This window comes from Hyla sarda, chromosome 8, assembly GCF_029499605.1.
Source record: "Hyla sarda isolate aHylSar1 chromosome 8, aHylSar1.hap1, whole genome shotgun sequence".
NCBI lineage: Eukaryota > Metazoa > Chordata > Amphibia > Anura > Hylidae > Hyla > Hyla sarda.
This window is the reverse complement of record NC_079196.1, coordinates 40,430,261-40,456,241: the sequence shown is the minus strand read 5'-3', so window position 1 is coordinate 40,456,241 and position 25,981 is coordinate 40,430,261. Positions and strand designations below refer to the sequence as shown.

The 25,981-nt window shown below is 45.8% G+C and overlaps 1 protein-coding gene across 4 annotated transcripts in view; it reads right to left on the bottom strand.

Annotated features, from left to right (window-relative positions):
* The window catches only part of MARCHF7 (membrane associated ring-CH-type finger 7), a 43,728-nt gene extending 18,695 nt beyond the window's left edge, over positions 1 to 25,033 (bottom strand). For 3 of the 4 annotated variants that reach the window (XM_056536445.1, XM_056536447.1, XM_056536448.1), the window contains exons 1-3: positions 24,912 to 25,033; positions 7,723 to 7,889; positions 4,305 to 4,469 (exon numbers count right to left, since the gene is read on the bottom strand). In XM_056536445.1, coding sequence (XP_056392420.1) covers positions 4,305 to 4,469; positions 7,723 to 7,881 — 324 coding nt within the window. In that variant the 5' untranslated portion in view covers positions 7,882 to 7,889; positions 24,912 to 25,033. Of the gene's footprint in view, positions 1 to 4,304; positions 4,470 to 7,722; positions 7,890 to 14,631; positions 14,777 to 24,911 lie in introns of those variants that run through there. The other variant, XM_056536446.1, reaches the window with a different exon arrangement.
* Positions 25,034 to 25,981: the final 948 nt, after the last annotated feature.

The window sequence follows — 25,981 nt, the reverse complement described above, 5'->3', positions numbered from 1 at the left end:
TAATAATATAAATAATTAAATAAAAATAAAATAATAATATAAATTAACCCCTTAAGGACTGAGCCCTTTTTCACCTTAAGGACTCGGCCATTTTTTGCAAATCTGACCACTGTCACTTTAAACATTAATAACTCTGGAATGCTTTTAGTTATCATTCTGATTGCGAGATTGTTTTTTCGTGACATATTCTACTTTAACGTAATGGTAAAATTTTTTGGTAACTTGCACCCTTTCTTGGTGAAAAATCCCAAAACTTGATGAAAAATTTGAAAATTTTGCATTTTTCTAACTTTGAAGCTCTCTGCTTGTAAGGGAAATGGATATTCAAAATAATTGATTTTTTTATTCACATATACAATAGGTCTACTTTATATTTGCATCATAAAATTGATGAGTTTTTACTTTTGGAAGACACCAGAGGGCTTCAAAGTTCCGCAGCAATTTTCCAATTTTTCACAAAATTTTGAAACTCGCTTTTTTTCAGGGACCAGTTCAGGTTTGAAGTGGATTTGAAGGGTCTTCATATTAGAAATACCCCATAAGTTACCCCATTATAAAAACTGCACCCCCGAAAGTATTCAAAATTACATTCAGTAAGCGTTTTAACCCTTTACGGGTTTCACAGGAATAGCAGCAAAGTGAAGGAGAAAATTCACAATCTTCATTTTTTACACTCGCATGTTCTTGTAGACCCAATTTTAGAATTTTTGCAAGGGATAAAAAGGAGAAAATTTTTACTTGTATTTGAAACCCAATTTCTCTCGAGTAAGGACATACCTCATATGTCTATGTTAATTGTTCGGCGGGCGCAGTAGAGGACTCAGAAGGGAAGGAGCGACAAATGGTTTTTGGGGGGCATGTCACCTTTAGGAAGCCCCTATGGTGCCAGAACAGCAAAAAAAAAAAAAAACACATGGCATACCATTTTGGAAACTAGACCCCTCGGGGAACGTAACAAGGGGTAATGTGAACCTTAATACCCCACAGGTGATTCACGACTTTTGCATATGTAAAAAAAATATATATTTTTTTTACCTAAAATGCTTGGTTTCTCTAAAGTTTTACATTTTTAAAAAGGGTAATAGCAGAAAATACCCCCCAAAATTTGAAGCCCAATTTCTCCCGATTCAGAAAACACCCCATATGGGGGTGAAAAGTGCTCTGCTGGCGCACTACAGGTCTCAGAAGAGAAGGAGTCACATTTTGGCTTTTTTGAAGGAAATTTTGCTCTGGGGGCATGCCGCATTTAGGAAGCCCCTATGGTGCCAGGACAGCAAAAAAAACCCACATGGCATACCATTTTGGAAACCAGACCCCTCGGGGAACGTAACAAGGGGTAAAGTGAACCTTAATACCCTACAGGTGTTTCACGACTTTTGCATATGTAAAAAAAAATAAAAAAATTTACCTAAAATGCTTGGTTTCCCAAAAAATTTACATTTATACAAAGGGTTAAAGCAGAAAATACCCCCCAAAATTTGAAGCCCAATTTCTCCCGAGTACGGCGATACCCCATATGTGACCCTTAACTGTTGCCTTGAAATACGACAGGGCTCCAAAGTGAGAGCGCCATGCGCATTTGAGGCCTAAATTAGGGATTGCATAGGGGTGGACATTGGGAATCACTGGCGTAGAATACCCCTAACAGGGTGCCTCCAGCTGTTGCAAAACTCCCAGCATTCCTGGACAGTCAACGGCTGTCCGACAATACTGGGAGTTGTTGTTTTGCAACAGCTGGAGGCTCCGTTTTGGAAACCGTGGCGTACCAGACGTTTTTCATTTTTATTGGGGAGGGGGGCTGTATAGAGGTGTTTTTTACTTTTTATTTTATTTTTTGTGTTAGTGTAGTGTAGTGTTTTTAGGGTACAGTCACACGGGCGGGGGTTCACAGTAGTTTCTCGCTGGCAGTTTGAGCTGTTGCAGAAAATTTGCTGCAGCTCAAACTTGCAGCCCGATACCTACTGTAATCCTCCGCCCATGTGAGTGTACCCTGTACATTCACATTGGGGGGGGGGGGACATCCAGCTGTTGCAAAACTACAACTCCCAGCATGCGCTGAGAGACTGTACATGCTGAGAGTTTTAGTTTTGCAACAGCTGTAGGCACACTGGTTATGTATCACGGAGTTTGTGACCTTACTCAGTGTTTCAAAACCAGTGTGCCTCCAGCTGTTGCAAAACTACAACTCCCAGCATGTACGGTGCATCGTGTAAGGTGACTGCTGGGAGTTGTAGTTTGCAACAGCTGGAGGCACACCGGTCGTGAAACAATGAGTTAGGTAAAAAAAAAACTAAGTTTCACAACCAGTGTGCCTTCAGCTGTTGCAAAACTACAACTCTGCAGTCACCGACAGCCAACGGGCATGCTGGGAGTTGTAGTTATGCAACCAGCAGATGCACCACTACAACTCCCAGCATGCACTTTAGCTGTTTGTGCAAGCTGGGAGTTGTAGTTATACAACAGCTGAAGGTACACTTTTCCATAGAAAAAATGTGCCTCCAGCTGTTGCAAAATCATAAGTCCCAGCATGCCCATAAGGGAATGCTGGGAGTTGTGGTGGTCTGCCTCCTGCTGTTGCATAACTACAGCTCCCAGCATGCCCTTTTGCATGCTGGGAGCTGTTGCTAAGCAACAGCAGGAGGCTGTAACTCACCTCCTGCTGCTGCTCCATCGCAGGCTGTCCCACGCCGCCGCCGTCGCTCCTGGGGCCCCGATCCCAACATTAACGCCGGGGATCGGGGTCCCCAGCACCCGGGGTCGTCTTCCCGCACCCGCTCACGCCCTCCGGAAGAGGGGCGGAGCGGGTGCGGGAGTGACACCCGCAGCAGGCGCCCTGATTGGTCGGCCGGTAATCCGGCCGACGAATCAGGGCGATCGTGAGGTGGCACCAGTGCCGCCTCACCCCTGCAGGCTCTGGCTGTTCGGGGCCGTCAGAGACGGCCCCGAACAGCCAGTAATTCCGGGTCACCGGGTCACTGGAGACCCGATTGACCCGGAATCGCCGCAGATCGCTGGACTGAATTGTCCAGCGATCTGCGGCGATCGCCGACATGGGGGGGCATAATGACCTCCCTGGGCGATATGCCGGGATGCCTGCTGAAAGATTTCAGCAGGCATCCGGCTCCGGTCCCCAACCGGCTAGCGGTGGGGACCGGAATTCCCACGGGCATATGGATACGCCCTGCGTCCTTAAGAGGTTAAATAATAATAATAATAATAATAATAATAATATTAATATTAATAATAATAAACCATCCCATGCAGCATGTGTTTTTATTTTTAACCCTGGAAGTGTAAAGGCGAAGGCACATTTTGGAGGTACACATTGGTGAACCCTCTGACGTACCCGGGCGCTGTAAAAATGCAGAGCCTAATAGCAAGAATGTTGCTGTTTGACTTGCTGGAAGCCTTGCATTTAAACATTAAATCCAAAAAAGTACAATATGTCCTATATTAGGTTTTAATTGTTAGTATTAAGAATTACAGACAATTTTCTTCTGCTGGTGTAATACGATTGGTATGGTAATGTATAATTGTATGTGTTACACTATGCCTAACTCTATGCCCTAAACGGATTTTATAATACTTTAATTGTATTTCCAGAACATTGTTAAAACCTTTGTAAATATTTTGACTGACTTGAAGTAACATTTCAGTAACTATACAAGCACCAGCTAGATTAGCGCTAAACCACCATGTAACGATGTCAATTGAAGGTTATGTTTACTCAGCGAAATTCCCTTGTTCTCAAAACACAATTCTGCTAAAATTCAGAGCCCCATTAACCTCAATGGGATTCTGCCACAGAATTACACAAAATAAAAAAAGACACAGGTCTTTGTGGAGTTGCAGAAATGTTGCTGTGTGAATGGGACAGCAGCATACCATTGAAGTCAATTGGCAGAATTTGTGTGGAATTTAAAAATTTACAACAAAGCCTAAAGCAGTGGCCTGAAACACCAGATTTGAAACCCTTGGAGGGCCACAGTTTGGAGACCACTGGAAAGCCCCTTCAGCCAAATGTCATCCTGTCATGATGGGAGTTGTATTCTTGCAACAGCTGGAGAACATCTCTTTGGGGAACCTTGATCTTATACACATTTTGAAAAGCAGAACTAGGACATATCCTAAACAATGCATGATTTGTGACGTACAATCACATATTCGGGATAAAATGTATAACTTTAGGGAACGTTCTACATTCGTATTTTTCCCTCAGATGAGCTGCTGCAGATTTTGCTGCCCACTGACTTAATCAGCATCAGAACATACCCTTAGAAACACGCAAGTCACTGTAAACTTACAATTCGGCTCCTGTAACCACCAGATAGAGGGAGGTCGTACGTTCCTGAGCAGCGCTGGTAAGTAGATGAAGATGAGGATGAAGGAGTCTTCCAGGAATGCTCCAGGCTATCCCTGTCTCTAATTGATGTCCAGTCTCTGCTTGAAGTCCGCAATGAGCTGGAATCCTAAAACAAGAGAGACAAGTTACATATTATCCGAGAAACAGAAACAAAAAAAATATTAATAAAAAAATAAAACCTATCAGCCTTTGCATATTTACAAAAAACCTGATGTAAAAGGAAAGGATTAGGAGGGATAAAGATGGCAAGATCTGTCAAATTTAGTTTTTTTTTTGTGCAAAATATGAAAAAAATAAACTACTGACATGATCTATAGGACTATTCATAGCATGCTAGGTTCTGCCGTTCAGAGCTGACAAAAATAAATGTTCCCCTTGTCAGAGGAATGAGAAGCATGACACTCTGCTCCTGTATCTACATGCAGCATTAGAAGAAAACTTGTGAAACTATTCAGAGCATAAGCTTTTATGCAGAATAAAATAAAATTTATATAAATTTGAGTAGCCGTATTAGTCTAGTGATGCAGATGAAAATCATAAAATGTTGCAGTATCTTTTAATACCTTTTTTTTTTTATTGGACTAACAGAATTTTGTAGAGAAGCTTTCTGGATTCCTCCCTTTATTAAGTCCAAAGCAAATCTAAGCTCACAAGTAGAAGACACAGGTTCCATCTCACAAATATGCAGGAAATAACACAATAGATGTGGCGAATTTACACTAAGATGGGCCATAAATTGTCCTGCTATAGGAACATAGACTAAATAGATAAGAATGAGAAAAAGGGGGGAGGGAGGGGGGAGCAGGGGAGAGACTGGGAATTAGCAGGACATAGTGAGATGTAATGACTACTGCACCCCAGCTGGACACCATTTTACCCAAACAGGCCCCTCCATACATGACCTTACAATCAAGATACTGAGAGGGAACTTAAAAACACACAAGAAAGACATTTGAAGCCAAAATGATACTGTTTTTTTGACTCGAAAAAAAGGGGACTTAATGTGGATTTGAGCTTCTTATCTCATTATCAAAATTTCTTATAACCTGCACAGTGTTCTCTTTTACATCTCACTTTGTCCTGCTAATTACCAGTCTCTCCCCTGCTCCCTCCTCCCTCCCCCCTTTTTCTCATTCTTATCTATTTAGTCTATGTTCCCATAACAGGACAATTTATGGCCCATCTTAGTGTGAATTCTCCACATCTATTGTCTTAAAGGGTAGCTCCCACCATCCTATTTTTTTTTGCTAGCCCGTTCACTTGCAGTTACGGCAGAGTCCGGCAGCGGGCGTGCAGCCTAACTGAAAAAGGACTGATTGCCACTCCAAAATCAGTCCTTTTTCAGCGGCCGGTTTTTAAATGTAAATTAAACCTTTTTAATGAAAAAAAAAAAAATAATAAAAGTATATTAGAGATGTTGTAGTACATAAGTACTACAACATATCAAAAAATAAAGTTGGTGACAGTGCCCATTTAACCCCTGCATATTTGTGAGATGTAACCTGTGTCTTCTACTTGTGAGCTTAGATTTGCTTTGGACTTGATAAAGGGAGGAATCCCGAAAGCTTCTCTCCAAAATGCTGTTAGTCCAATAAAGGTATTACAAGATACTGCAACATTTTATGATTTGCAGCTTTTTTTTTTTTTTAATTACACATTTTATAATTTATTATAATGTTATAATTTTTTTTTTTTTTTTTACATTTTTTGACAAACCACCCCCAAAAGGTTTTTGGATGAGAAGGGGGTGGTTGTGCCCAACATACACTGCAAATCTAAACATTCTCATACAAAAAAGATTTGTAGAGAAAAGTCAGCAATGTCAAGAGGATGAATAAAACCGGTTTCCATAAGCCTTACCTTGTCAGTCACAGACACGATGGCCAATCCTGATATTGACTATGAGACATGAATTGGTTTCTTTCAGTACAGCGCTCGGCTTTTTACAAACTTTCCACACTGATGGAGAGACCAATTCATCCTTTTGGGAGCGCCATAAAACTTAGGGCTGTATTACTGCATCCAAGTCGAAAGAGTCGCAGTTTCAATTACCTGACCTGTTTGTTCCAAGAACACAATAAAAAGAGAAACCAATCCTGTGTGTGTATTCTGGCCCCAGGTGTAAAAGGTCAACAGAACAGGAGATACTTAAACTTTCACCAAGCCAACGAGAGAGCGAATATTTGTCCGGATGCCAAATAAATGGATAAAAAAAAATAATAATAATAATGTTAGTTTTGATCACTGGATTGACCATTACTAACCAAACCTACCGACCGGTCTCTGACAAGTCAGACATTTTATTTTCAGACTAGAGAGTCACTGTTATTTATATAAAAAAATGTAAAAAAAAAAAATTTAATAAAATTAAAAAATAAATAAAAAATAAATAAAATATATTTGCTGCAATCCCTACTTCTAGAGTAAAATGTGCAGCATTGTGCGGCTTCACTCTCCAGCTGTCAATCAAATGTGATTTTAACTGTTTCCCAACCAGAGTGCCTCGAGCTGTTGCAAAACTACAACTGCCAGCATGCCCGGACAGCCAAAGGCTGTCCGGGCATGCTGGGAGTTGTAGTTTTGCAACAGCTGGAGGCACACTGGCTGATGTTTGAGTCGCACCGTCCACCAATCCAGCACTGACTCAGTGCTTAAACCTTTTACCTGCACGGTGCAGCCCATTCACCAGCTGTGCAGGGAATTGTGGTTTCCTGGGCATGCTGGGAGTTGTAGTTTTGCAAAAACTGGGAGCACCCTGGTTGGGAAACCCTGATCTACACTAACAGGAAAAAAAAGCAAAAGAAAATAATGCAAAAGTGAACTGGGTGCAGGCATCTATAAAGGGTCATTGGTTGCCTGGGCATTGTGATTCTTTGAGTTGTAGTTTTGCAACAGCTGGAGGCACCCTGGGTGGAAGGCTATGCAGGGAAACCATTGGACAGAGTGGCTGGTAAGTGAAGAGTGCTGCTGAGCACTTCACTGGCTTATAAGTCCTAGGATGGAGACAAAGGCAATCTAAACTTTTGACATGTCAAAAAGTTTAAATTTTTTTTCGTTCTTTTCAAATGACAGTAACTCTAAGAGAGAAACCCCAGATCCTATCAGCATGGCAACCGCAACTAGAGCACTACCATAAATAGTAGATGAGCAACACAATATTATAGCCTAGTAGCAATGCAATGTCATCTGTCTGGTGGCATCACCAGGGTAGGAGTCTGAAGAATTCCTAATAAAGTTAACAATGTCCCTGGATTCCCTTGCCAAGCCATGGTTATCAGACCGCCCGTCTAGGGAGTCCGATTCTGCAATGGTGACCATTATCCCCAGAGTGAAGTAGGAAAATTGGTTTGTAGGTTTACCTCAAAGACAGATTCATGTCTCAGCGAACTGTCCCTCACACGATAGGTTTCGCTATGGCCGCCTAATCTGCTGCTTCTCAGCAACTGAGCACTTATGGGAGAGGAAGGGGAAGGCTGAACAGTTATCCGCCGGGGCAACCTTGATGGCTTGGGATCCATTTTTGTGCCTAAAAGACAAAAAAAATAATAATTTAAAAAAACATTCCCTACTAATATCATGCAGATAATCTTCAATGATTTACAAATACATAGGTGGCAGAGCTGCTTGTCATGTGCCACATTCTTGATACTAGAATGGGTTATGTAAGGGCTGGACAAATCCCAGGCCCCAGGTTGACATGGCGCCTAGGATTTTGTCAGACCTTTCCAATAGGGCTGTCCATCTTTTACTTTGCTCCCATGTCCCTGTGGCGATTCCACGTTCTGCCTGCATTCAGCACTCGTTACATGGGCATCAGACTTCCCAAGTATGGAGAGTCACTGCCAGGCTACTGAATGGCTGTGGCACAAAGCGCCGACTACATGAGGCTAGACAGTATATCAGCGTGGAGGCAGAGGCAAGTGAAAATTGGTCTATTTTGTGTTTAAAAATGGGCGGACACTAATGACTGACGAGGGAGACACCAATGGCTGATCATATGCTGTCACTGGCTGATCATATGCTGTCACGTTACATACCTACCTTGGTCTATCCATATGAAAAAAAATAAAAATTGCATCAGTACTGGATGACCACTGAGATGCTTTGTCTTTTTCCAAGCCTTCCTGCCACTTTGTGATCTCTAGGGGAATCAATGTGGTAAGAACACTGCAAACTGGACCCTTGGGTATACACTTGCATTAGAGAAAACCGTCCCCAATAAACATTTATGGCAAAAGATGCTATAATAGTGTGGTTTGTGTTTGTTGGTGTAAACCAGACTACTGGGACCCCACAGACACTCAGAACATTGGGTCCAATCTGCCTCCCAACATTTAGAGCATAGCAGGAGAACGTGCTATAAAAGGGAGGTGATGCCTGCACATTTATTTATAATAAAATAAAGGCCTCTCCCCCAATAGGGAATACATGCAGCAGGGGGGAAATTCATCACGATATTCCCACATTTTCTGACTAGCTATTCATAGACGTAACAACCCAATACCAGTGGCAGCATCAACATAGAGCGAGCCTGGGACAATGCGTCTAATGATCAGTGCCGTGATTAAAACCAGGATCTTGGGCACATGTGAACGCCACTTCAACTGTGTCTGAGTCTTTAGGATGCAGACAGTCAAATCTACCACAGAACCGAAAACCAGTGTCTCGCCCTGTCAAGGCTGCAGGCTCCTAAGCCTACAAATAGGTGAGGCAGCTAGTGATGTCTGCTTGGCACAGGCTGCATCAGTAGATCATCAAGCAGTCCATCCCATGAGGGGAGCAGTAAGGTTTTTTTGGCCACTATTAATGAAGTGGGAACACACAGACATTTTCAATAGGGGGGGGGGGGGGATAATTATCAGGGCATGGAAGGAGGCAGTATAAACAGTTTGGGTACAGAACGTGCAATACTAGTTGTAGGGACCCAGAAGGAGGAATAACAGGGGTCACAGACTGTGGGGGCTAGAATGTAGGGTAAACATTTTTGGAAACCGGGGCTAATTACAAGGCATTACCATTTGGGGCCCAATATATGGGAAGTATATGTGAAAAAGTGTTTTTTCAGGCAGAGAAGGGTCTTTGCTGTAAGAAAACTTTATCGCGTTCTGGGCCAGATGGAAAAGACAGGAAAAGTGGACAAGTCAAAGATGACGTCACCTGTGAGTCAGATTTAAAAACCCGCACTGTAATCACTGATCTGCAGAGTGTGTAGTACTGGTACCACCTTATCTCAAGGTGCCCTACAGTGTGAACTAAACGAGCTGAGATGGGAATACCCTACCTAAAACCTATGTGCGTCCCCCAAGAAGTGCAGCCAGTTTTTAAAATGTGCCACCCCTCCGCCCCCCCCCCCCCCCCATCCCCATCTACTGCCAAGTTTTGCAGGCCTGCCATAGAGGAAAGTGTGGAAGGGATCAGTAGCCAGTTAGAAAGCGCCTTCATATACTGAAAAGCATCTCAAATTATTAATACGCTTACAAATATATTCTTGAAACATACGTGCCACCATCCAAGTTCTAAACTTAGCCGACCTAGGCCATTTTATCTAGGACAGATCCTGACAAGGCCGTGTCAGTTTCAGGTTGCTCCGTACAGAACACATTGCATCACCCCCTATCTGCTCCGCTCACCTGGTCATGTGCTGATCCGCAGAGCAAAATGCAGGATCAGTATACACTGAGGAAAGTGTCATGACGAGTATTGTGCAGCATGGATTACAATATAGCTTACAAAGCTCAGTCATAAAAGTCTAACTCCTTTCCTTGCTTATGTAGCACCAACATATACCACAGTATGCAATTTTGGTCACAAAATCTGCTATGAAACTTTTACAGTATGAACGTCGCATTAGTGGAATCCTCACAGAAATGCCATAGTGTGAACAGAACTTGCATACCTTTTCTTGTATATACAGTAGGCTTAGATAGAAGGGGTTAAATGTCACTTGCCAGTCATCCCTATCGCACACTCCTTGCCAACCAGGTAATACATTTTATAAATACTTCAGAGTAAACAAACTCTAGAAGTTAATTTGGCTCAAAAAGTAGGATGGGAAAAAATAAAAAAGTGTCATTAAATAGATGAGGAAGGTAGACCTGTCCAGGAATGAACTTTCAGATCCCTAATATCCATTAGTTGTGTTGGAATCCACCAATTTAAGTGGGACCAGCCAACCATCTAATACATGGGGGACTCTCGATTTTCAGGATCGGAGAAGAGAAGGATGAAGGAAGTTAAATTTTGACTATCCAAATCTTTTTGTTCTCGGATAACTAAAACTCCACAGGAGTCAGCAGAGGATAGCGTTAGGCTAAGATAGCATCTTATGTGTATGACTACCTCTAAACCACTGCCCCTAAAGGGTCCATTGGGAAAGATTTTCATTAACTTTGCTTTAGGGTTATACGAGGTGCATCCGCAGGGTATGAGACGCTGCGGATGGCCGGGGGCTCACTCTACAGTCCCTCTGTGACTGCAGTCTGCGCATCCGCAGAACCAGAGTGTAGGGATCGACCGATTATCGGTATGGCCGATATTATCGGCCGACAATCACGATTTTGGCCATTATCGGCAATTACCTTGCCGATAATGCCCCGCCCCCCGCACGCGAACGCCCCCCCCCCCCCGACCCGTCACACCGCGCCCGCCCCCCGACCCACCACGTTGCACCCCCCAGCGTAGTGGTGGGCGGCATACCGGTATGGATTTTTGCCCATACCGCTATACCGGTCGGGCCCCTCCCCCACCCTCCGAGTCAATAAAAAATAAACTTACCCGTAATGGGGGAGGTCCGGGCCATCCATCCTTCCTGTAGTGTCCGGCGCCATTCCGGGTGGAGGGTGCACCGGTACGGGCTGTCCTTCTCCGGGGGTCCTATTCTCCACTCCGGGCAGGCTCCGGCCTAGTACGCTGCATAGACACCGCTACGCCGTGACGTCAGGTGCGTCGCTGCGCACGGGCGTCACTGCGCAGCAGCGTCTATGCTGCGCTACTAGGCCGGAGCCTGCCCGGAGTGGAGAAGAGGACCCCCGGAGAACGACAGGCCGGACCGGTTAACCCTCCACCCGGAATGAAGGATGGATGGCCCGGACCACCCTGACAGGTAGGGGGAGAGAAGCGGGTGGTGGTGGCGGCCTATGGCCCCGCAAAAGCCACTGCAGTGCATTGATTTAAAGTGCCCGCTTTAAATCAATGACCTGCAGCGGTGTCGAGGGGGGATAAATAGCAGATAACTTTACCGGAATATCGGTATAAGATATCGGCTATCGGCCCTAACCTCCACCGATTAGCGGTATTGGCCCTAAAAAACCATATCGGTCGATCCCTACCAGAGTGTACCCCTGGCAAAGGGCTCACCCTGCAATCCCTTTGACTGCTGTCGGCGCATCCACAATCTCAAAAACGCTGCAGATGCGCCCCATGTGACCCTGCCAGGCAGCATACATCAGAATCCTTAGGCCTGTGCTGACAGCCAAGAGATCATTCTTTTTGCCAACATCCAACAGTTACACATCTGTATCTCTCTTTTCAACTATTTAACTCCTTAAGGACCAGACCAATTTTATTTATGCATTTTCGTTTTCCTCCTCACCTTCTAAAAATCATAACTCTTATATTTCCATCCACAGACCCATATGAGGGCTTGTTTTTTGAGTCACCAATTGTACTTTGTAATGACATCACTTATTTTACCATAAAATTTACGGTGCAACCAAATATTTGTGGAAAAATTGTAAAGAAAAACCGTAATTTAGCAAATTTTGGAAGGTTTTATTTTCACTCTGTACACTTTTCGGTAAAAATTACATGTTTTCTTTATTCTGTGGGTCAATACGATTAAAATTATACCCATGGTTATATGCTTTTCTATAATTGTATCGCCAAAAAAATAAAAAAATTATATATAAAATATCAAACCATTTTAACAAAAATAGTATGTTTGAAATTGCCCTATTTTGATCATTCGAAAACTTTCAAATTTTTCCATATATGGGGCAATATGAGGGCTTATTTTTTGTGCCATGATTTGTAGTTTTTATCAGTACCACTTTTACTTAGGTTTTACTTTTTATAAAATTTATAATTTTTTTGGGAATAAAATGTGACAAAAAAGCAGCTTTCTTACATTTACGCCATTCACTGAACGGGATTATTAACAATATATTTTAACAGTTCAGACTTGCGCACATGGCGATACCAAATGTGTATACATTTTTTTTATGCTTTTTTTTGGGGGGGGGGGGGGGGGGAGAATGGGAAAAATGGACGTTTTATTTTTTATTGGGGGAGGGGGATTTCTCTTTTTTTTTTTAACACTTTAATATAGCAATCAGTTGATTGCTAATACTGTTCAGTGCTATGCATAGGACATAGCACTGATCAGTATTATCGGTGATCTTCTGCTCTGCTCGATCTCAGACCCCGGGAGACAGCCGGAGACAGGTGAGGGGACCTCCGGCTGCCATGCTGGATGAATGGATCCCCGCGGCAGCGTTGCAGGCGATCCGATCATCCAAAGTACCGCACTGCCGCAGATGCAGTGATCTGTATTGATAATGGCGGACATCGCATGATCGGACCCCCAAAAAGCTCCTAAGAGTCCAAGAAGTGAGTAAAAGTTAAGTGTCCCCTTGGCCACTTAGGACCTTCCAGCATTAATTAAATCAAGTTAGCATAATCTGCCAATATCTGTCTGTGGGCTCTATCAAAAATAAGTAAAATACACTAGGTAATATAATAAGCTAAAAAGAAAAATATAGGAGTATACTAATAAGCCAATAACATTTGAGTATACTAATAAGTAAACAACCAACTGGTCTAACCCTGTTTTGATTGCTGGAGATAAGTGGTGCAAGGTGTCTGACAACAACCTGACTGAATGTGTATTATCCACATTCTAGTGGAGACGGCGCTATGGTCATTAAGGTCACCAAGAAAAAAAATAAAATAGGCAGCAATAATATCTGTCAACGGGGGCACCATACAATTTGTCTGCACCCTCAAAGTGGACAGCTAGGTTAACCCTATAATTATAATGGGGAAAAAACAAAACACCCCAAGTGTCCAGCTGTTACTGACTACAGTATTTTTCGCCGTATAAGACGCACTTTTTCTTCCCCAGAACTGGGGGGAAAAAGTCGGTGTGTCTTATACGGCGAATACACCCCTATCGTGGCGGTCCCTGCGGCCATCAACGGCCGGGACCCGTGGCTAATACAGGACATCACCAATCGCGGTGATGCCCTGTATTAACCCTTCAGACGTGGCGATCAAATTTCACCACGGCGGTCCCGAACAGCCCGACTGAATAGCCGGGTTAGTGCTTACAGGACACCAGGAGGGACCTTACCTGCCTCCTCGGTGTCTTCTCCGTTCAGGGATCCCCTGTATGGGCGGCGCTCTCCTTCCTCGTCATCACGTCGTCGCGTACGTAACGACGGCGACGGAGAGTGAGGATACCCGGCCGGCAGCAGAGACGTTCCGGAGCGACGGGGACACGGCCACAGCGATTGAGCGACATCCAGGGCAGCAGTGACGGGTCCGGAGCGGCGGGGACACGTGAGTATTACCTCCTATGCAGTGGTCTTCAATCTGCGGACCTCCAGATGTTGCAAAACTACAACTCCCAGCATGCCCGGACAGCCAACGGCTGTCCGGGCACGCTGGGAGTTGTAGTTTTGCAACATCTGGAGGTCCGCAGATTGAAGACCACTATTGGGTTCAAAATCTTTATTTTTTTTAGATTTTGCACCTATAAATTGGGTGCGTCTTATACGACGAAAAATACGGTATATTTATGGACATTAGGGGAGGGAAAGAGTGCAGGCTTAACCCAACAGAGACAACGTATGAGATTTTAATACACCATACCCTTGTCTAACCCTTTTTAGATTTGATAATAAAAACAACCCACCCACCCCCCTCAAAAACCATAAACCCCTAGTTTACAAGGTTTTGCTGTATGGAGCACGGGCCATATAAGAACTTCATACTTGCATCACAAACACTTCTGTAAAAGCAAGAACAGAAAACAGAAGCGCCCCCCACCGAGCCCTAACACTGCACTTCCAGTTAAGGCATTAACACCGCAGAAAAGAAAAAAAAACACCATCTAAAGTTACTGTCACACGACAACAAAAAAAACAGGTTTGAGACCGAAAAACAAGCAGCTTCCTTGTGGAAACCAAGTTGACGGCTTTGCCCTTGTAGCCCGTCTAGGCCCCCACAGCCATGAGCCCCCCCAGAATCTATAATGTTTTGGAAATTACCAGTATAAAGTCCAGAGCAGATGTCTTCTCGAGCGTTGTTGGAGCAGGGTGACAGGATTGTGAGGAATGGGGCGGCGAGTTAAATATAAACAGCTTCCCAGTATGAGCAAGCGCTCAGCTTCCTGTAGGGACAGGCGCTCGCTCAGCCTCTGGACATTTGATCTCTCACACCAGAAGCCTCAGCCCGAGAACAAACAGCTCATTCTCCTCCCTGCGGAGAGTCTATAACATACACTACAATGGGGCTTCAGAGGCATTACGGGCCTGTGTACGGTATAACCTGCCCCCGCCCCAATGTGAGTGCATGACCTAAGTGAGCATCAGGGACATAAATGCCAACATTCTGACATCAATATAGTCTCCATGTTCTTCACAAAAAGAAGGTAGCAAGACTGGACACTCCAATACCGCTAAGAGAGTCCAGACAATCCCCAGCCATCTGTGAAGGAAGCAAGCATTCAATTCCTCTACAGCGCCAGAGGGGAAGTGAAGTACTGCTTAAAGGAAGTTGTGTAGTTCTTTCCAGTCTGACCACAGTGCTCTCTGCTGCCACCTCTGTCCATGTCAGGAACTGTCCAGAGCAGGAGCAAATCCCCATAGCAAACCTCTCCTGCTCTGGACAGTTCCTATAAAAACAGAGGTGTCAGCAGAGAGCACTGTGGTCAGACTGGAAAGAACTACACAACTTCCTGTGGAGCATATAGCAGCTGATAAGTACTGGAAGGATTGAAGGGGTACTCCACCCCTGGCATCTTATCCCCTATCCAAAGGATAGGGGATAAGATGTTAGATCGCCGCGGTCCCGCTGCTGGGGACCCCAGGGATCGCTGCTGCAGCACCCCGCCATGATTACTGCGCAGAGCGAGTTCGCTCTGTGCGTAATGACGGGCGATACAGGGGCCGGAGCAGTGTGACGACATGGCTCCACCCCTCATGACATCACGGCCCATCCCCTTAATGCAAGTCTATGGCAGGGGGCGTGACGACAGCCACGCCCCCTCACATAGACTTGTATTGACGGGGACGGGCCGTGATGTCACGAGGGGTGGAGCCATGACGTAACGATGCTCCGGCCCCTGTATTGCACGTCATTACGTGCAGAGCGATCTCGCTCTGTGCAGTAATGATAGCGGGGTGCCGCAGCGGCGATCCCCGGGGTTCCCAGTAGCGGGACCCCGGCGATCTAACATCTGATCCCCTCCTTTGGATAGGGGATGTCTAGGGGCGGAGTACCCCTTTAAGATTATTAAACAGATTTGTGAATTACTTCCATTTAACTTTCTGCCACCAGTTGATTTGAAAATTTCCCCTCCCCCCCCCCCCCCCCCCCCCCCCCCACACACTTTAACCCCTTAAGGACCAAGCCCATTTTAACCTTAAAGGACCAGGCTAATTTTATTTTTGCGTTTTATTTTTTTCCTCCTCGCCTTCTAAAATCCATAACTTTTATATTTCCATCTACAGACCCATATAAGGGCTTGTTTTTTGCGTAACCAATTGTTATTTGTAACGAAACCTCTCACTTTACCATAAAATGTACGGCGAAGCCAAAAGAAATGAAATGAAAACCACAATTTTGCACATTTTGGAGGGTTATGTTTTCACAATGTACAATATACAGTAAAAATGACATCTGTTCTTTATTCTGTAGGTCAATACGATTACAGTTAAAAAAAACTTAATTTTTTGTACCGCTTAAAATCTAAAACTTTTTTTTACAAAATCAGTAATCTAAAAATCGCCCTATTTTGACCACATATAACTCATTTTTTCCGTATATAGGGCGGTATGTGGGCTCATTTTTTGCGCTATCATCTGTTCTTTTTATCAATACCACATTTGCATATATAAAACTTTTAGATAATTTTTTATTAATTTTTTGGGAATAAAATGTGACAAAAAAAAAATTAAAGCTGTCCGGGCATGCTGGGAGTTGTAGTTTTACAACCGCTGGCGGTACAATGGTTGGGGAAACACTGCACTACTATGGCTGATAGAAGGTCATACATAAGTAAATCTACCTGAACTGATAAGCGTTAACACTATGGAAATTCTGTTAGTATTCTGACAGGTTTTGCACAGATGCTTCATCAGGGCTTTACAAAGCTCTGATAAAGCATCTGTTTGAAATGTGTCGGGCTGTTGGGATAGGGGATAAGATGTCTGATCGCAGGCACCCCAGACATCCGGTGCAGAGTGTAAACTTCGCTCCGTGCTGGATGACTGGCGATGTGGGGGCGGAGGCTCGTGACGCCACTGTCCTGTCTCACTTGTGATGTCATGGCCATGCAAGTCTATGGGTGGGGGGCGTGTACCCGACACTAAAGGAACGCCGGGTGCAGCATTGGGATCGCGGAGGCCCTTTGGATAGGGGATAAGATGTCTAGGGGTGGAGTACCCCTTTAAGCTTAAAAGATGCTATATTGGTAGTTCTACAAAGTAAACACAGGAAGCTGATAGAAGCAGGTGGGTGATGGGATGCAGTGCTAGAAAATTACGAGTATGTTTACACCTAAATCATCACTATTGTGGTGTAGTGAACTGTATTCCGGCATGTACTGCAGTGTACCCACACTAGATCCATTGGGGGGAGATTTATCCAAAACCTGTCCAGAGGAAAAGTTGCCCATAGTAACTCATTTTACAGAGGCCTCGTTAAAAGTGAAAGAAGCGATCTGATTGGTTGCTATGGGAAACAGCAACTTTACCTCTGGACAGGTATAATAACATTTCCCCATTGTGTTTAATAGGCCGAACGTAGTCCAAAAGGGATACATTTGGTCCATTTGTAAGCATATGCAATTTCCAAAATCAGGTCTCTTAGCCAGCATTCACACTACTGAATGTCCGACCGGAGAAGTTCTGGGCGAACATTCTGTGCACAGCTGCGCTGTCAGTCAGCCGGTGCTGGGACCATTGGGACATGCTTCATCACTATTGACGATATCTGAGCGGATGCACGAACACAATGAACTTGCTCATGCTTTCGGCAAAGTCTGCTATTTGCATTTCCATGGTGGAGCTGTCTGCAGCGGAAATTCAGCAGTGTGCATGGTGCAGCTGAATCCCACTGAAAACAATGGGAGGCTGCTGTGCCTGAATTTCCAAGCAAAGTTCTGCTCAGAAATTCTATAGTGTGAATGCGCCCCCTCACTGCTTCTGCCCCAGCGATCACATGACCATCCCGCAGCTACAGAACCAGCCAGGTCTTCGATGCTTCATACTTCACATTCCTTGTTGACTTCCATACACACAAATGGTTGTTAGCATAAAGTTGTTGTTCAATATATACTGCTCACAAAAATAAAGGGGACACTTAAACAACACAATGTAACTCCAAGTCAATGACACTTCTGTGAAATCCCACTGTCCTCTCAGGAAGAAACACTGATTGACAATCAATTTCACATGCTGTTGTGCAAATGGAACAAACAGGTGGAAATTATAGGCAATAAGGAAGACACTCCCCCAATAAAGGAGTGGCTCTGCAGGTGGTGACCATAGACCACTTCTCAGTTCCTGTGCTTCCTGGCTGATGTTTTGGTCACTTTTGAATGCTGGAGGTGCTTTCACTCTAGTGGTAGCATGAGACGGAGTCTACAACCCACACAAGTGGCTCAGGTAGTGCAGCTCATCCAGGATGGCACATCAATGAGAGCTGTGGCAAGAAGGTTTGCTGTGTCTGTCAGCGTAGTGTCCAGAGCATGGAGGCGCTACCAGGAGACAGGCCAGTACATCAGGAGACGTGGAGGAGGCCGTAGGAGGGCAACAACCTAGCAGCAGGACCACTACCTCTGCCTTTGTGCAAGGAGGAGCACTGCCAGAGCCCTGCAAAATGACCTCCAGCAGGCCACAAATGTGCATGTGTCCACTCAAAACTGTCTCCATGAGGGTGGTATGAGGGCCCGACGTCCACAGGTTGGGGTTGTGCTTACAGCCCAACACCGTGCAGGACGTTTGGCATTTGGCAGAGAACACCAAGATTGGCAAATTTGCCACTGGCACCCTGTGCTCTTCACAGATGAAAGGAGGTTCACACTGAGCACGTGACAGACGTGACGCCGTGGAGAACGTTCTGCTGCCTGCAACATCCTCCAGCATCACCGGTTTGGGGGTGGGTCAGTAATGGTGTGGGGTGGCATTTCTTTTGGGGGGCTGCACTGCCCACCATGTGCTTGCCAGAGGTAGCCTGACTGCCATTAGGTACTGAGATGACATCCTTAGACCCCTTGTGAGACCATATGCTGGTGCGGTTGGCCCTGGGTTCCTCTTAATGCAAGACAATGGTAGACCTCATGTGGCTGGAGTGTCAGCAGTTCCTGCAAGAGGAAGGTATTGATACTATGGACTGGCCGCCCGTTCCCCAGACCCGAATCAGATTGATCACATCTGGGACATCATGTCTCACTCCATCCACCACAGACTGTCCAGGAGTTGGCGGATGCTTTAGTCCAGGTCTGGGAGGACATCCCTCAGGAGACCATCCGCCACCTCATCAGGATCATGCCCAGGCATTGTAGGGATGTCATACGGGCACGTGGAGGCCACACACACTACTGAGCCTCATTGTGACTTGTTTTAAGGACATTACATAAAGTTGGATCAGCCTGTAGTGTGGTTTTCCACTTTGATTTTGAGTGTGACTCCATATCCAATTTGATTTCCATTGATAAATTGTGTGTGATTTTGTTGTCAGCACATTCAACTATGTAAAGACGAAAGGGTTTCATACGATTAGTTCATACGGAATATCGGTTTAAGTTATCGGCTATTTATCCCCCCGCGACACTGCTGCAGATCATTGATTTAAAGCGGGCGCTTTATATCAATGCACTGCAGTGGCTTTTGCGGTGCCATAGACCGCCGCCACCTGCTTCTCTCCCCCTGCCTGTCCGGGGGTCCTGAGACCTATCACCGCCACATTGCCTCCCCCATCCCCGGTTTTATAATTACCTGTTCCTGGGGTCCACTCTACATTTGACTCCGGTGGCGTCCTCCTGAACTGTCACTGTGCGTACTGACTGTGATGTCACGTCGCGCACGTCACTGCACACAGCGTAACGCAGAACGCAGCAGAAGCAAGAAGAAGCGTGGGCCCCGGGAACAGGTAATTATAAAACCGGGGATGGGGGAGGCGGGGCATTATCGGCAAGTTAATTGCCAATACCGATAATGCCCAAAATAATTATTGGCCATACCGATAATCGGTCGATCCCTATTAGGTACTGAGTGATATATTAAAGTTTTTATTGGATCTGATGGGTATGCTTTAACCCCTTCCCGCAAAGTCAGGTACATGTACCAGATGAGAATGAACTGTCACAGCGCCACCACTTTTTTTAAAATGTTTTTTTTTTTTTTTTTTTTACAAAAAACACTAACTGGAAAATGAACCACTAATTTAAATTACAATAAAAAATCTCAATCGTTTTCATAAGTGAAAGCGTTCAAAAGTTATTACCAAACGCATGTGGACGCATGTCAGATTTAGAAAATTTGCCTTGGTCATGACCCCCATGCTGTAAAACACCGTTTCTAAACGGCACGGGAGAGTTATGAAGAGAGCTCAGGAGCTGAGCTCGCATCATATCCGCACGGTCCCGGCTGCTATTACCCGGTGGCTAATGCCGGACATCGCCAGTCAGGCACATGTCCGGCATTAACTCTTTAGACGCGGTGATCAAAGTTGATCACCGCATCTAAAGTGAAAGCTTCCCGGCAGCTCAGGTCGGGCTGATCGGGAGCATCGCGGTAAAATCGCAATGTCCCTATCAGTTAGAATGCAACAGGAGGGTGCCTCACCTGCCTCCTGCATGTCCGATCGCGATTGATTGCTCCGATAAAACTGATCAATCCATTGCAATGGCAGTGATCAGTGTATTGAATCAATGTACTGCATATTATGGGGGCTATAACATTGCAAAAAATAAAAAATCCCTTCCCTAATAAGAGTTTGAATCACACCCACCTTTGCCCATAAAATAAAAAATATTAAAAAAAACATGTGGTATCGCCGCGTGCATAAATGTCCAAACTACAAAAATATATAATTAATTAAACCGCACGGTCAATGGCGTACGCACACAAATTCCAAAGTCCAAAATAGCGTATTTTTGGTCACTTATACCAGCGATCAAAGCTAAAATGGTACTGCTAAAAACTTCAAATTATGGTGCAAAAAATTAGCCCTCATACCACCATGTACGTGGGAAAAATAAGAGTTCTAGGGGGTCAGAAGATGATAATTTTAAACGTATAAATTTTCCTGCATGTAGTTATGATTTTTTTCAGAAATACGACAAAATCAAACCTATATAAGTAGGGGATCATTTTAATTGTATGGACCTACAGAAGATAAGGTGCCATTTTTACCGAAATAAGTACTGCGTAGAAACGGAAGCCCCCAAAATACAAAATGGCATTTTTGCTTCCATTTTGTCACACAATGATTTTTCCGTTTCACCGTAGATTTGTGGGTAAACTGACTAATGTCATTAAAAAGTAGAATTGGTGGTGCAAAAAAAGCCATCATATGGACTTTTAGGTGCAAAATTGAAAGGGTTGTGATTTTTACAAGGTAAGGTGGAAAAAACGAAAGTGCAAAAGACTAAAATGCTGAGTCCTTAAGGGGTTAAGGTCAAAACAGACTATTGAGTAAAGGGGTTATATTTAAAAAATAAATAAATAATGAAATATATACATTATTTTTTTATTTATTCCCCCCCCCCCCACTGGAGTTTCATGCTGACACCACCAAATCTCCTCAGAAGCCCAGATCACATTAGACATTCCTTGTAGGTTCTGAGCGTCGTGCACAAAATCATCCCTGGTCTTTACAGAACCCCTGAGTTTTCCACTTCTAGGTCAGAGTACAGAGTAATACCTTTTCATACCCTTTCCTTATTTCTAAACGTATACTTTTACAGATCCTTTGTCCGTTTCTTTTGCTTTTTCCTATCCCATCGCAGTCAACGCTGGACAAAATGCACAAGAGTTTCTCAAGATATAAGGACCGACTACAGACACTGACTACACAAGGGCACGGGTACTTCAGTGCCATCTCCACCTTGGTCATTTATCAGCACAAGCCATGTGCTGCCCATACACCTATCGATTAGGGATCAACCAATATCGATTTTTTTTTTTGGGTCGATGCCGATAATCTGTGGAGGTTAAGGCCGATAACTTCAGCTTCAGCGGGCGCTTTAAATCAATGAACTGCAGCAGCTTTTGCGGTGCCAGAGACCGCCGCCCGCTTCTCTCCCCCTGCCTGTCCTGAGTTCTACCCCCCTATCCTCTGCCCAGAGACCGCCGCCCGCTTCTCTCCCCCTGCCTGTCCTGAGTCCTACCCCCCTATCCTCTGCCCAGAGACCACCGCCGCCCGCTTCTCTCCCCCTGCCTGTCCTGAGTCCTACCCCCCTATCCTCTGCCCAGAGACCACCGCCGCCCGCTTCCCTCCCCCTGCCTGTCCTGAGTCCTACCCCCCTATCCTCTGCCCAGAGACCACCGCCGCCCGCTTCTCTCCCCCTGCCTGTCCTGAGTCCTACCCCCCTATCCTCTGCCCAGAGACCGCCGCCCGCTTCTCTCCCCCTGCCTGTCCTGAGTCCTACCCCCCTATCCTCTGCCCAGAGACCACCGCCGCCCGCTTCTCTCCCCCTGCCTGTCCTGAGTCCTACCCCCCTATCCTCTGCCCAGAGACCACCGCCGCCCGCTTCTCTCCCCCTGCCTGTCCTGAGTCCTACCCCCCTATCCTCTGCCCAGAGACCACCGCCGCCCGCTTCTCTCCCCCTGCCTGTCCTGAGTCCTACCCCCCTATCCTCTGCCCAGAGACCACCGCCGCCCGCTTCCCTCCCCCTGCCTGTCCTGAGTCCTACCCCCCTATCCTCTGCCCAGAGACCACCGCCGCCCGCTTCTCTCCCCCTGCCTGTCCTGAGTCCTACCCCCCTATCCTCTGCCCAGAGACCACCGCCGCCCGCTTCCCTCCCCCTGCCTGTCCTGAGTCCTACCCCCCTATCCTCTGCCCAGAGACCACCGCCGCCCGCTTCTCTCCCCCTGCCTGTCCTGAGTCCTACCCCCCTATCCTCTGCCCAGAGACCACCGCCGCCCGCTTCTCTCCCCCTGCCTGTCCTGAGTCCTACCCCCCTATCCTCTGCCCAGAGACCGCCGCCGCCCGCTTCTCTCCCCCTGCCGGTCCTTAGTCCAACCACTAACGCTGCCCCCCCCCCCATTCCCGGTTTTATAATTACCTGTTCCCGGGGTCCGCGCTACTTCTGGCTCCAGCGGCGTCCTGCGCTGTCACTGTAAACACTGACGGTGACGTCGCGTTGAGGACGTCATTCGTCATTGCGCAGCACACAGTGTAACACAGGACACCGCAGGAGCCAGAAGTAGCACGGACCCCGGGAACAGGTAATTATAAAACCGGGAATGGGGGAGGCAATGGGGCAGCGGTGGTGGCGGTCTCTGGCCGGGGTGGTGGGGGGCATTATCGGATTATCGGCAATGTAATTGCCGATAACGTCCAAAATCGTGAATATCGGCCGATTGGGGAAGGGGGGGTTTGGGAGAATATAAATCAACTGATGCCAGAAAGTTAAACAGATTTGTAAATCACTTCTATCTAAACATCTTAATCCTTCCAGTACTTAGCTGCTGTATGCTCCACAGGAAGTTGTTCTCTTTTTGAATTTCCTTTCTGTCTGACCACAGTGCTCTCTGCTGCCACCTCTGTCCATGCCAGAAACTGTCCAGAGCAGGAGAGGTTTGCAATGGGGATTTGTTTCTACTCTGGACAGTTCCTGAGGTGTCAGCAGAGAGCACTGTGGTCAGACAGAAAATAAATTCAAGAAGAAAAAAAAAAACTTCCTGTTGAGCATACAGCAGCTGATAAGTACTGTAAGGATTAATTTTTTTTTTTTAAATAGAAGTAAATTTACAAATCTTTAACTTTCTGGCACCAGTCATCAACTGCCGAGCAGTTCGTGACGAATCGAATTTACTGTAAGTTCGCTCATCTCTAATCAGAAGTCCTGTTGCAAAACTTTCGACAAGGAGCTTTATTTTGCCGGAAGTTAGAACATGTTCAGTCTTTGGCAACATCGGACAAAACTTACGAGTACAAGATGATGAGAGTTGTACTCCACAAGTTTATCGATGCTGTTGTTTATTTCTGGTGGAATCTGATGTACAACCAATTTACAGGAGATCAGATATAGCTACATAACATCTATAGCCGATATATATATACGCGAGTCCTTGAGTCAAAAGCTGTAGCAGTGAGATACAAAGCTCTAAGGCAGTGTTTCCCAACCAGGGTGCCTCCAGCTGTTGCAAAACTACAACTCCCAGCATGCCCGGACAGCCGTTGGCTGTCCGGGCATGCTGGGAGTTGTAGTTTTGCAACAGCTGGAGGCACCCTGGTTGGGAAACACTGCTCTATGGTCTTTTTAATGTTACATTTGCTTTGTAAGGGCGGGGGAAGCAACATGTCCGCCTCTGTAGTAGTAAATAAGTTCCACAAAACATGGCTGAAAACTGACAACAGCCCTGTGGGCCCTGTAAAGGCCGCCACATACATGGGCACCGTGGCATACAGGCAGCACTCACTCAGCAGGCTTTATAGGAAAGTTGGGTGACAACCCACCAAGGAGGGAGTCAGTCAAGATTATACATAGCACAAGGACTGTCTATGGTCCCAAACAGAACATGGGACCTCTATGGCAATGGTCTCCAAAACTGTGGACCCCCCCCCCCCCCCCAGCTGTGGCATAACTTCAACTCTCAGCTTGCCCAGACAGCCATTAGACATCTCAGCATGCTGGGAGTTGTAGTTTTGCAACAGCTGGAGGGCCACAGTTTGAAGACCACAGCTGTATACACTTGGAAAGCTAAGTGACAACCCAGTAGGTGTCAGCCATGTTGTGGCCACTTCTATCTCCCTATAAAGCAGGAACTTGACAGATAAGAATTACTTGTATTTAGCTTTTACTTTAAGAAGCTAACATTTTAAAAGACCCCACCCTCCCAGAGAGGAGTGGAACAGTCCACTCCACAGTAGCGGTCCCCAGCTGGTTTTGACCAAGTAGAGGAGATGGGGGGGGGGTGTGGAATATACTAAGATGTAAATTCCTTCACCCGAGCTGTCACCATGAGGCGGACATGAACTCCATAGAAGAGACAGAAAATGCGCGAACCCCACAGTAATGTCAGGAGCCCACCATAGTGCACCCGACCCCACCCCACCCCACCAAAACATTGCCCGCCCGATACATCTCACCCACCTCGGCCCGTCCTGAAGGGAAAAAAAAAAAAGTAAAATGGCGTCTTCGTTTTATTGTGTACGGGCCTGGACACGCCGGTCAGCTGACTCCTTCTTGGTTCCTCACCGCCGCCTTATCCTTCTTGGCTCACGGCGTGACGTCACACTAGATCCGGGCTACGGGCGCCTCGTCCGCCATGATTGTTACTGGAAAATGCTAGGAAGTGAGAAGGGGGAATTAGAACACTCCCCTCTGGTGTAAGATCTGATAGGGATATGTGGGAGGCCTCCAACTCAGAGGTGTAGGATCCGCTAGGGATATGTGGAAGGCCTCCAACCCAAAAGTTTAGCATATTCTAGTGATTTACGAAAGGCCTTCAACCCAGAGGTGTAGCATCTGCTAGGTATATATGGAAGGCCTCCACCTAGAATTGTAGCATCTGCTCGGGGATGTATGGAAGGCCTCCACCTAGAATTGTAGCATCTGCTAGGTATATATGGAAGGCCTCCACCTAGAATTGTAGCATCTGCTAGGTATATATGGAAGGCCTCCACCTAGAATTGTAGCATCTGCTAGGGGATATATGGAAGGCCTCCACCTAGAATTGTAGCATCTGCTAGGTATATATGGAAGGCCTCCACCTAGAATTGTAGCATCTGCTAGGGGATATATGGAAGGCCTCCACCTAGAATTGTAGCATCTGCTAGGTATATATGGAAGGCCTCCACTTAGAATTGTAGCATCTGCTAGGTATATATGGAAGGCCTCCACCTAGAATTGTAGCATCTGCTAGGTATATATGGAAGGCCTCCACCTAGAATTGTAGCATCTGCTAGAGATATGTGGAAGGCCTCCACCTAGAATTGTAGCATCTGCTAGGTATATATGGAAGGCCTCCACCTAGAATTGTAGCATCTGCTAGGTATATATGGAAGGCCTCCACCTAGAATTGTAGCATCTGCTAGGTATATATGGAAGGCCTCCACCTAGAATTGTAGCATCTGCTAGAGATATGTGGAAGGCCTCCACCTAGAATTGTAGCATCTGCTAGGTATATATGGAAGGCCTTCACCTAGAATTGTAGCATCTGC